Below are 12,600 nucleotides of genomic sequence, written 5' to 3'. Positions count from 1 at the left end.
CCGTTTCCACATCATGGTACAAGTGTACATTTCTTTAATTTGTTCTTCTATTGGACTACACTATATGGACAAAAATATTGGGACACTTGACCGTTACACCAACAGGACTTTTATGACATTCTGGGGCGTACCTAGAGTATTTGGCACTTGGGGCAGATCCTGTATGTGGCACCCCCCCACACACACACACACTCACAAACTTGTCAACTATATGCAAACTGATATATACTAGCCGCCGGGCCGCGTAGTAGACATCTCTGACTAGTAGAGATCCCCCTGACTAGTGGCACCCGGAGTGGACCGCCCCCCCCCCCCCGCTCCCCTTAGGTACGCTACTAATAGCATCGCATTCTAAATACATAGACATTATTTGGTATATGATATCAATAATATCTTTTAATTTTATTTTGTATTTTAAGTCTGAAATGTAAACTCAGATAGACATTCTATGACACATATTCCATACCATCCAGAAGCAGCTGAGCTATACCCACAGGTCTTCACATGTACGATGAGATCACGAAGGGTTAAACATGTTCGCCTTCTTCAAAGGGAGCCACGGAGAATTACCGCCAGGAATGTAGAGATTACATTTCTAATTAAGAACCACAGCGGTTCCCCCTAGACCCTTACGCTAGAGGGACGTATACGTTGAGTTCCATCTTTTGTGTTATAAGGAAATTCTGAGCTACACGTTGTAGGCTGCATGCAATGAACTAAACACTAAGGCTAGTAATACATTCATTACCATGGTAACACATGTAGAAAAAAAAAAAAAATATATATATATATATATATATATATATATATATATATATATATATATATATATATATATATATATAGTGTGAGACGGTCAGAATTTCTTAGACAAGCTCCAGCTCCAGAGAGAAATATCTAAAGCAAATACATTTCACCAAAAATTAAGACTTAATTTATATATATATATATATATATATTTATATAATTATATGCCTATCCCATGCATTTTAATCCAACACACTCACTCATGCTAACATCATACACATTTTAACAGCAAACACTAACGCCAAATATTAATAAACACGCACTCACTCCAAGACCATCCACTTACACAAACATATACACACTCACTCCAAGACCATCCACTTACACAAACATATACACACTCACTCCAAGACCACCCACTTACACATACATATACACACTCACTCCAAGACCAACCACTTACACAAACATATACACACTCACTCCAAGACCAACCACTTACACATACATATACACACTCACTCCAAGACCATCCACTTACACAAACATATACACACTCACTCCAAGACCATCCACTTACACATACATATACACACTCACTCCAAGACCAACCACTTACACAAACATAGACACACTCACTCCAAGACCAACCACTTACACATACATATACACACTCACTCCAAGACCATCCACTTACACAAACATATACACACTCACTCCAAGACCATCCACTTACACATACATATACACACTCACTCCAAGACCAACCACTTACACAAACATAGACACACTCACTCCAAGACCAACCACTTACACATACATATACACACTCACTCCAAGACCATCCACTTACACATACATATACACACTCACTCCAAGACCATCCACTTACACATACATATACACACTCACTTAACGCACTAAGACAAGACCAAGATAGTAGATGGGCCAGATGGTTCTGATCTCCCATCAGTTCTATGTTTCTAAATATCTTCTACCGAGTGTAGACATTCAACAAGTTTTAGTAGTCACAAAAAGAATGATGTAAAGAAAGAAGTCATTGAAAAGAGAACGTTAGTTAATAAATAATAAATAAAAAATAAAAAACCCTTTATCTCAAACCCCTCCTGGTAGGAGCTTGGAAAAAAAAAAACTTTTTGTATAAAAAAAACTGAAAATAGCGTTGTCTAAACAGCGTCGTCGTGGTCCATATCCAGAATTTCAGATAAAAAAATAAATAAAATAGAGATTTTTCACTTTAGAATAGAATGAGGGGGTTTTCCCACCTTCTGCTGAAACTGTTTTTATTTATTAAAAAGTCAGTCGTAGGTTAGTAGAAATAATTTCATGTCACCAACTTAACCATGGAGCATAAGGGGCATTCCTGGAAGTTCCCCTACAAGAGGGGCCAAACGGGGTCTGATTATTACATTGTGAGCTCGTAGACTATGGTATATATCTAATGATCATTCCATGCAGAAAGCACACTGTATGTATGTAATATGCAGATATTCCACACAATAGCCGTGTACACGTTTAACAGTGATGTATGCAGAGTCGCATGTTATAGTAAACCCTGCATTATCACACTATATACTGTACATATGATATGCATGTTCAATACACATGATTTGTTAGCGGCACATCGTACTTGTGTACTGTATATATGTATATACTGTATATATGTATCCCTGCCCGCTGGTCTCTAATTCTTTCTCTTGCTGTAAAGTCCCCCCCCCCAGACAATTTGAGAGGTAAAAATAACCTCCCTGTTAAGCGATAAGGTTGGGAGTTTGCCTTTTGTGTCGGTCTGAGCCGAGGGGCCAATGAAGCTGTATGGATCTGACACATGGGAATTTCTGACATATCTGCCCTCTACCGTGACCTTCAGCTACACAATAAAAAGAGGCTTCTGTGTATCCCACCCGCAGCCTCTCGGTCCTGTAGCCAAGGTTGGTAACAGTGTGTTTGTGTGCTACTTACTAACCGCTTTCTGCCCCGTCTGCGCTGTATCACACGGTGTCGCGGGTATACCGGTGACACTATATATATAATATATATATATAATATAGATTATAATATACTAACTAACGTCACTCGCTGGTCTTTGCTGAGTCGGTTGTCTATACGCAGGACATCGAATCACTTTAGAAAAGCTTTTATTCATGATGATTCTGTCTGTATTCTTGATAGTCTTTGTTGCTGAATGTATCATTCTGTAATAATAATAATTTAAGATGTTTTCAAAATAATGGAATTATTTACTTTGTGATGTAGAGCAGGTTTTGATATGGTGTTGAATGCATAAACTTTTATTTACTTTTACTGCGCTTGTTAATTCTGTATTTTAGACTTTAGAGTTTCTTTAATAAGCGTATGATCTGTTTTAGAACTATTCATGTTCTATATAACGCCTATTACTTCATATGACCTTTACACATAAACTGTTCCATTACGCCCTATAATTCTGCCCAGGTGAGGGCTGGCAATTTCTGACTTGGTGGGCGAGTAAATGCCAGTAAAACACACACTTACACACTCATGCTAACACCCATAAATTCCTGCACACACACATGCTCACATATAAACACATATCCACATTCATTCTTACACATATACATGCTTACACACTCATACAAAATAATGCTCACACACGCTTACACACTCATGCTAACACCCATAAATTCTTGCACACACATGCTCACACATAAACACATATCCACATTCATACTCACACACATACATGCTTACACACTCATATACAATAATGCTCACACACACTTACACACTCATGCTAACACCCATAAATTCTTGCACACACATGCTCACACATAAACACATATCCACATTCATTCTCTCATACACATACATGCTTACACACTCATACACAATAATGCTCACACACACACACATTCATGCTCATACACAAAACCTGTTTTTTGATACATGATAACACACAAACACACTTATACACTCTCATTCCAACTAACATATACACATAAATTCATAAATACTCTTTCCACGATCATCTCTTACCTCGCTCCTGTCTTCTCAGCCCGGGGTAACAATAGCCCCCATGGCCCCGGGCCAGGTCGCCCTTTATTCTTCTTATTGCTTCATATAAGACCCCTATAATCCCTCGTATGGCTTCATATAAACCCTTTCCCCCAAAATTCTTACAATTGGTTGTCCCAGTGTACAGCGCTGCGGAATACGATGGCACTATATAAATCAATAAATAACTTTTTTTTTAAAAAAAGTCTAGTCTGCCCGGTTTTCCTGACGTAAAAACTTAGACCTCACTCAGTGGTCTTCCAGGATAACCATATGCCTATCACATGCACGATGCCCTATTCCCCCTCTGAATTTTTTCTGTAAAGCTTTTGCTGGCAGGCTCTTCCACGTATCCACCACCCTCCTGCCACATCAAACTAATTCTAAATGCTGTGTATATATCGTTATTATTTATTGATTTACATAGTGCCATCATATTCTGTAGCGCTGTACAATGAGTTAAAAGGCAGATCATTGTCTGGAATTTGCACTTCCAGAAAGAAAAAGTATGGCGGGACCACCGCAAACAAACTTATATAGAGATTGTTTTTATACATTTCCGCTTCTCATAAAGATGCATCACAATATTATTATTTGTATTATTAATGCATATTTTACAGTATTTTATGTTAAAATTGCACACGCTTGACACTATGTAGTGCTTTCTCAGGCTTTCGTTGGTTTTACTATAACTTCTGAAGCGTCTCTCTGTGTATAATATGCAAGCAACTTCCATGTAGGATAAGTAGGAACAGCTGGAATTTATGTCATATATAATATGCTTTGTCCTAAAATAGGAAAAAAGAGTGTTTTTTATATGCACTTACTTTCCTAAACCATGCAAAAAAGTTCGTTTTTTTACATGAAAACGAAGCTGGATTGTTAGATTAATGACGTACCGCGTCTCTGGTTATGATTATTAATTATTAAGTAAGGATCGGCCTGAGGTTAAACTCATTGTTTACGTCCACTACAAATGTCTCCCCATTCCTGCCCTGACCTTGTACTCTCCGTGGAAGCCGATACACCGCGTGGGACGTCGCTTCGTAGAGCAGATGTCGGTAGCCTTCGTCCGAGTAACGTTCATCGTAACGATACAGACTCAATGTTCTATCTTTCCTCTCCTAGAGGTTCTTCTATCATCGCAATAATTATTAAATAACGAGTCTGTAACTCGTTTTAGTGACTTTTGTAACCCTGCTGTGTTTTTTTTTTTTTTTTTTTTTTTTTTTTTTTTAGTGGCATAAATTGGAGATTTTTTAAATGACATTTACCTTTAGAAACTGGACTGTTGTTTTATTTCTCAAGTAACCAAGTCCTGAGACGTGTTGCCCGTACAAAGTCTTTTCCTGTTGACTCCGTCCTGACCCCTTTCCTCGTTATTTTAACCTGTTTTGTTTATCTTTGGATTTTTAGGGGTCAGGAGCGTCTTGGGGAGTCTTGCTGCTGGTCTAGGTTTTTACTCAGCTATCACCATGTCTTCCCTCCTTGATATGTCCGAGTTTGGAGAGGCAGCGGACTACCTGCGGAAGAGCGACAATGAGCTTATGAAGCTGCAGACCATGCCGTTCGATGGTAAGCCGGGCCGCTCCATGGCGTCTTCCTTCTGTTCTAGGGAGATGCAAGAGATGCTCTCTACTCGTCTGCCTATAATGTCTTTAATATAAAGTTCTCATAAAGTCATTTTCCAGCAATATCATTTAATATAGCTACATTTTCATTACTTTGTATTTCTGCTCTTTTATTTATATATTTACTTATTTGATTTTTGGATTTCTTTAATAATGCCCACTATTAGTCTAGTAAATGCTTTCTTTCCTGCATAAAGAATATAAATCTTGGTGATTTATTTGAAAAAACTTTTTCTGTAACCATTAAGGTAAGAAAAAAGCCTGGATTCCGGATGACAAGGAAGCCTACATTGAGGTGGAAATCAAGGATTCCTCTGGTGGCAAAGTCACCGTGGAAACAAAAGATAAAAGGGTAACGATTATCACTCGGTAACGCGCGTTTCCCGTTCATAATCCGCTCGGGTACAAGTGTCCTTTATTAACGCCGAGGATTCATTTTTGTTAATTAGTCCTGATAGATTAATCTAGAATGACTTCTACTTCCGTCAGAGCCCTATGTATTTCACTATCCTACGCTGTGTTGTCCTTCAAAAGGAACCAAAAGCAGAGAGGAAGGAAAATACCCTTGTGCTGTAAACCGTTAAATAACGTCCAGCCGGCACGCTCTGCCCGTGGAATGCGTTCAAGAAGAAAACAGTGTCTGCCGGGCTCCTAAATCCAGCCGGCAGCTGCCTGATGCCATTCTGAAGCCTACTATTAATGTCGGCGTTTTTCCTTTAGCACATTCCTGCTGTACAAAGTGTTTGGCCTGTAAACCTACTTTGGTTGTTTTGTGATAGTAAATCCCTGACCCTGAGTAAGTCCTGCATTCCGAGTGCTGAGAGCCGACTCACAGGTGGCAGCGTTTGCACAACATCTTCTTCTAATAGCTCGTATGTCGTCTCGCGGGATTAAACTGCAAAAGTGGTGCCCCTTGTGTGTTAATAACTGCCGGGGTGCTAGAAGGTGCTACAAAGTAGATGTGCGGCGCTAGAGAGGAGGTGTGCGGCGCTAGAGAGGAGGTGTGCGGCGCTAGAGAGGAGGTGTGCGGCGCTAGAGAGGAGGTGTGCGGCGCTAGAGAGGAGGTGTGCGGCGCTAGAGAGTAGGTGTATGGTGGTAGAGAGTAGGTGTATGGTGGTTAGAGACTATGCTCTTCTTTCTGGAGCTTATCCCTTTGATCTGGTTTAAGAAGTCAGGAAGATCTCTGTTTCCCAGCTCTTTAAACTGGTTTGCGTACGATTTGATGGCGGTGCAACAGTAGGGTGTCATAAAGGGGGTGCATTGACCACCGGGATCATGTGAGCATGCAGACACCTGACCTGCATACCTGTCCCTGTAATTAGGCCAAATATCTGTAGGCCGCAACGACACCAACATAAACAACCCTGTTCATTCTGTCTGTCTGTCCATATCAGAGCAGCCATGTTTGTGTCCTTTGACCTTTTGAAACGGTTCCTTGCAGGTTCTCACTGTTAAGGAGGATGACATTCAACAAATGAATCCCCCAAAATTTGATATGATAGAAGATATGGCCATGCTAACCCACCTCAACGAAGCGTCGGTCCTCTCCAACCTGAGACGCCGCTACGCCAACTGGATGATCTACGTAAGAGACCTTGGTCTTCAATTCTTCTGAAAGTAACGATAGAAAACCATTCCGCTCCGGGTGTACAATGTGATAGAGTAGTCAAAGAACTGTAAATACCTCCGCACCACACTTACTCAACATGCATGAAAAGAAAAATATATAATATAGTGTGATGTTTACACCAACACAAGGAACATCCTACCTTACACCATGATACTTTAGAAGGAGCGCATGCCGGACTATTATAAAATGTTATACGAACCGTATGAACACAGCTGTGATCTTTCATACCCCAGACTTACTCCGGGCTCTTCTGTGTGACCGTGAACCCCTACAAATGGCTTCCCGTGTACACGGCCACCGTTGTGGCTGCCTACAGAGGCAAGAGACGTTCAGAAGCTCCACCTCACATCTACTCCATCGCCGATAATGCATACCATGATATGGTGCGCGGTAAGTCTCCGGCAGACCCACCACTCTATAGATATAGACTATAGGTTGTCTCTGTTTAAGCTCCGTTACATTGTTTCTGTTATATCGTGTATCTTAACTTGCCAACTTTAGCATCAAGGCACCCCTGACTAGTGACCATAGACCATCAAAGCAGGCATTACACACACACACACATATATATATATGTACTGAATTTACAGGTTAACAGCTGTCTTTAATTTATATTTCAAGAACGATAATAAACAAGGACCAACTTATCAGATGCGTTTTATTGGAATAACGTGGAAGATTTTAAAGATATAGTCATTTTAAAAACACTTTTTTTTATTTTTTTAGATCGAGAAAACCAATCCATGCTTATCACGTAAGTACGCTTTTGTCAAATTATATTTTGCTACGATGTTAAGGGTTGTAGGCAGGGAACCTTATACAATACATTAACCAGTGCCCAGACCAGGTGGGGTGTAGACCTTTTTGAGTATGATCTTCCACTATCATGCATGTTTGCCCAATTACGTTTGTTGAAGGATATCTAAAAAAAGACAGATTTCGTAAGCGTTTCCTAAGGGTTCCAATAATCTATATTTGTTTTATTGACATCCTTGTGTTCGGTTTGGGATGAAATATATAATATACCCTGTGGTTGGTTGTCTGTGAGGTTAGCTGTACTCGATACCTCTCTCCACGATGTACAAAGCCCTTTGATTACCGTGTCTTCTCCACCAAGGTCTAGAGCCAATCTCCTTGATATAATTAGGAGAGACTCTGTTTGGCATAGCAGGAAGAAACTGAATACGTTGTATTTGACGAGTTCAAGTGTCTAGAACCAGCAGATTAATAATTGTCCATCCATGGCTTGAATAGTCACCACGATGAAAGCTATTTCCGGTTACTGATATTCACTCTTCTGTTGGTGTCCTAAGCCTAATGACCCAAACATGTCACAGAGGACCACCTTACGAACCACCATCAGTGTGCCATTTATCTTCATCTGAGCACTAGAACATTCCAATCGTAATATGAGCGCTTATTAAAACGTTCTAAACTGGAAGTTTGAAGACCAGAGATTGAAGAGGACTTCCCTAGGCAAACGATAATCTCCATACCTCCATACCATGTTTGCCTCCATTAAAATCTCTGTAGGCCTCCAAAACATACCCCGTCCAGCATGAGACATGGAAAGGCCACTCGGTTTTGTCCATAAAGACGATACTGATCCTGTACTCGGCATGAAAGTTCAGACAAGGGTCTTATTTAATAGTCGCTAAAGACTAACATGGTATTTATTCGAACAATAGCTGCGGTAAGCAGGATGGATTAATTCTAAATAACGTCGGACAAAAGGCTAAATTAAGAACAGCGCTCCACCACGGCATTTCTCGCCCCGCGTCGTTACCTATTTAGGCAAACCGGAGAGACGGCATTAACACGCTTGGCCGTTATCCTCCTGCAGTTATTACGCTATCATTGTCTGTGCCTTTTGTTATCTGGGGCTGCTTTATAACGCCAGCAAGGCTATTCATAGCCGTGAAATCACTTCAGAGCGATGGGGCGAGCCTGCCGTGATATACAGTGATACGTTTTATCAGCTCTGTCAGACTCCGTAACCCAACACTCACAGGGAACTCGGTATCGTACACGTACATTAAAACACACGCCGGCCTCTGTCCACGGTCTCACCGATTAGGTTTATTCGTGGTTTAATATATATATATAATATATATGTTATTGTGTTTGTTATATATATTAAACCCCTATTTGGCCACATCTCGGCTAAACCTAGGTCGGACTATGACTGCAGGCCAAGTTGTACGTAAAACAAAGAAGTATCGTGAATTATGTTGCTGAAATTGATTGCCGGAACCCAACTAAGGTTTCCTTCCATGTTTAAAAATGCACATTACGTACCTCTTTCTGGGTTAGCATTTGTTATTCCGTTGTTAATGTTTTCTTCTATCTCTATTCTTTTGTCCAATTCCTATATTTCTGTTACCCCAAGCGGAGAATCCGGCGCAGGCAAAACTGTTAACACGAAACGTGTAATTCAGTACTTTGCCATAGTGGCGGCCCTTGGGGAAGGGTTCGGGAAGAAGAGCGTAAGACTGCGTTTTTGGCAGAGCTGCCCCCTGGCTTCATTTACCCATCTTTTCCCCCCCCGGCTTCTTATTTTTTCCTTTTTCCTTGCTATTTACGTCCTGGTTTGTTTTTACTTTTTTTTTTCTTCTTTTTTTTTTTTGTAACCTCGCTGTTAGCTTACATGTAACCTCATAAATGCGATTCAAAGATCTAGAACACCAGACTCAACGTCCAAAGACCTAGAACACCAGACTCAACGTCCAAAGACCTAGAACACCAGACTCAACGTCCAAAGACCTAGAACACCAGACTCAACGTCCAAAGACCTAGAACACCAGACTCAACGTCCAAAGACCTAGAACACCAGACTCAACGTCCAAAGACCTAGAACACCAGACTCCACATTCAAAGACCTAGAACACATGCCCTTGAACTACATCTCCACTTTTCAGGATATCTTCACAAATAACAGGTTGTTTTTAAACGAGCCGAGTGAGATTTAGTGATTGGAGATCATTGAGGACCAGAGCTGGCGGCCGCGGTCCTAGTTACATCACGGCTCCGGACCTCTAAAACTACCATGTCATACATGGATGGTCCACGAAACTTGACATCAATGGTTAAAGTGCCCCTTATGTCGCATGAAAAAATCTTTAAAAAATAATAAAAATTGTAACTGGCTGCCAGACCTAAATTATTCCATCTTAGAAATATCATATAATACATAGTGTAGAATATTACGCTGTTCCTTGAGAAACAGATGATTCCATATAATTTAAAATCAGGTTTCTAAGCATTTAATGGTCATGTCAGTATACAAAAAGAATTTAAAAAAAAAAGAGACAGTAACCCTTTAAATTTATATTTTTATAATCAGTCAAATTACCATTCAATAATTTCCTTTAATAGACTTTAGCTTTTTTTTATTGATTTATTAACCTATTGCTTTTTTCTGGCATTTTCTTTTTTTTCTTTTCATCCATCAACACATCTCTTTCTTATTTTTCTATTCTGCAACTTCCATCTTTCCATATTGTGGCCTTTTGTGTTTTTTCTCAAGCTGCTACATTGTTTTTCTTGTTTTTTCTCTTGTTTGTTTTTGATTAATTTGCAGCAAACATTTTTTGGCTGTGTTGTTTACCCGCCTTTTAGAACCTTTTTTTTTCCTGGTGACACTAAAAAAACGTTCTTTTCCTTGAAAAAATGCCTGTTTGTTTTTGGTTGAAATTCCTATTTTCTTCTGAGTTTCCTTTTTCTGCCATCCGCTTCGCTCCTTCCATGTAACGCTTACATTTTTCCATTTTGCGAATTCAATCTTTTTCATTTGTATTTCCTATATTGTTTTATTCCGTGTACTTCATGCTTTCCTTTTGGTTTAAATATTTTACCTATTTGTTTTACAAATATACTCTCCGATTCCTGCTTTTTATATCATTTAATAGCGTACGTTCCTTTTTAACGCTTCCTTTTTTAGTGGCAGTTTTTTAAAAAAAATATTGCAATTTGTCGTTTAATTCCTGTAAATTGTTAAACATTTCAGCTTTTTGGGCTTTGTAAAAAAAAAAAAAAACTAAACTTTTTTTTTTTAACAATGAAAAACTAAGTTGCTAAATCATTTTTTGTCCCTCTGTTTTCAGCAAGGTCCGGCTACAAAGACTGGGGTAAGTCTGGGGTCACCTGAAGTCGGTCGAATTATTACAGACGGGGTTCTTCATGACCCGTAGTACTTATTGTACCTGGGTACTTTCCAAATGAGCTGGCCCTAAGGCTCTTAAAATATTAACCCTTTAACAGCCAGTTGTAAAAAAAATCCTATGTAGTGATTGGCCAAAGTGCTCCAACGCCGGAAACCGTAACTTGTCACTATACATCTGCATTCAAGCAGGGATATCCCCTTCACCCTGGGATTGGGGAAACCCAAAGAGTTCCCAGGTACGATTCTATTCCTGACAGCACCCGATCACCAGTGTTGATCTTCATTAAGCACCGGCATACGTGCTGAACTCACCGGAAATATCCTACATACTATTGTGTGACTTATATTAACGGCCCGGCCCCAGTGGTGACCGACAGTCACAAATACGACAGACATTGATATCCTGACACCAAAATCTCTAGGGTCTATTCCAGGGGTGCTCAAACTGCGGCCCTCCAGCTGCTGCAGGACTACATCTCCCATAATGCTCCTTCAGCTAAGGGGCTGGCTGAGGAGTATGGGAGATGTAGTCCTGCAGCAGCTGGAGGGCCGCAGTTTGAGAACCCCTGGTCTATTTAATAAAGAGGGGATTTTAAAGGGCAAACCCCAAAGAGCCTCTAATGCAAGAAGTGCAACATCGCCCACCTTGAGGCAGGAGATGCTCGCTGATTGTTGCCCTTGTGATATCCGTGGATCTGAGATTCCCACCTCTCTGCTATTCACCAAACTGGGGGTCTAGTGCAGTAGCTGGGACGGTCGGACCCAAATATATCGATGGAAATAGATGTATTACATGTAGATAAAATGTAACATCTAACGTTTCAATGTAACATCAAATGTAACATCTCACGTTTCAATGGCTTATAGGGAACCCTAGAAGATCAAATCATTGAAGCAAATCCAGCAATGGAGTCCTTCGGCAACGCTAAGACCCTCCGGAATGATAACTCCTCGCGTTTCGTAAGTACATTTTGCATCTGCTGCATATTGTGTGGACCGCGTCCGTTTGTCTGTACTTTTATCCCCATTTAACCCTTGTATGCCTACAAATCCTGTAATTAGGAGTTAAAATCAGACGGAACTCTCTGCTGTTTAAGCACCAGCCTCGTGTTTTTAGTTCTCGACCAACCCTAATATTATGATTTTATTTCGTAGGGAAAGTTCATCCGAATACATTTTGGAACGACGGGAAAGCTGTCTTCTGCAGACATTGACATCTGTGAGTAGGCCACACAATCTACCCAGGGAAATATAGTCCTGTTTTATAGAATTAAGTTAAAAGACCATTCACCTTATCCTAAAATATATATTTTTTTTAGCTAACATTACTATAATCTTGTAATAAAACCAACAGTATCCCTTACAGCTGCTCATTT

At 40.1% G+C, this 12,600-nt stretch overlaps 1 protein-coding gene across 1 annotated transcript in view; it reads left to right on the top strand.

The window, feature by feature from the left end:
* The first annotated feature begins 2,680 nt into the window (after window positions 1–2,680).
* The window catches only part of MYH7B (myosin heavy chain 7B), a 35,097-nt gene continuing 25,177 nt past the window's right edge, over window positions 2,681–12,600 (top strand). Inside the window, exons 1-10 of the mRNA XM_053453169.1 lie at window positions 2,681–2,699; window positions 5,218–5,376; window positions 5,681–5,784; window positions 6,874–7,017; window positions 7,296–7,452; window positions 7,789–7,816; window positions 9,452–9,548; window positions 11,166–11,189; window positions 12,092–12,184; window positions 12,380–12,443. Coding sequence (XP_053309144.1) covers window positions 5,277–5,376; window positions 5,681–5,784; window positions 6,874–7,017; window positions 7,296–7,452; window positions 7,789–7,816; window positions 9,452–9,548; window positions 11,166–11,189; window positions 12,092–12,184; window positions 12,380–12,443 — 811 coding nt within the window. The 5' untranslated portion in view covers window positions 2,681–2,699; window positions 5,218–5,276. The remainder of the gene's footprint in view (window positions 2,700–5,217; window positions 5,377–5,680; window positions 5,785–6,873; window positions 7,018–7,295; window positions 7,453–7,788; window positions 7,817–9,451; window positions 9,549–11,165; window positions 11,190–12,091; window positions 12,185–12,379; window positions 12,444–12,600) is intronic.

This window comes from Spea bombifrons, chromosome 13 (genome assembly GCF_027358695.1).
Source record: "Spea bombifrons isolate aSpeBom1 chromosome 13, aSpeBom1.2.pri, whole genome shotgun sequence".
Taxonomy (NCBI): domain Eukaryota; kingdom Metazoa; phylum Chordata; class Amphibia; order Anura; family Pelobatidae; genus Spea; species Spea bombifrons.
The sequence above is the reverse complement of the archived record's forward strand: the minus strand, read 5'-3'. Positions and strand labels throughout refer to the sequence as shown.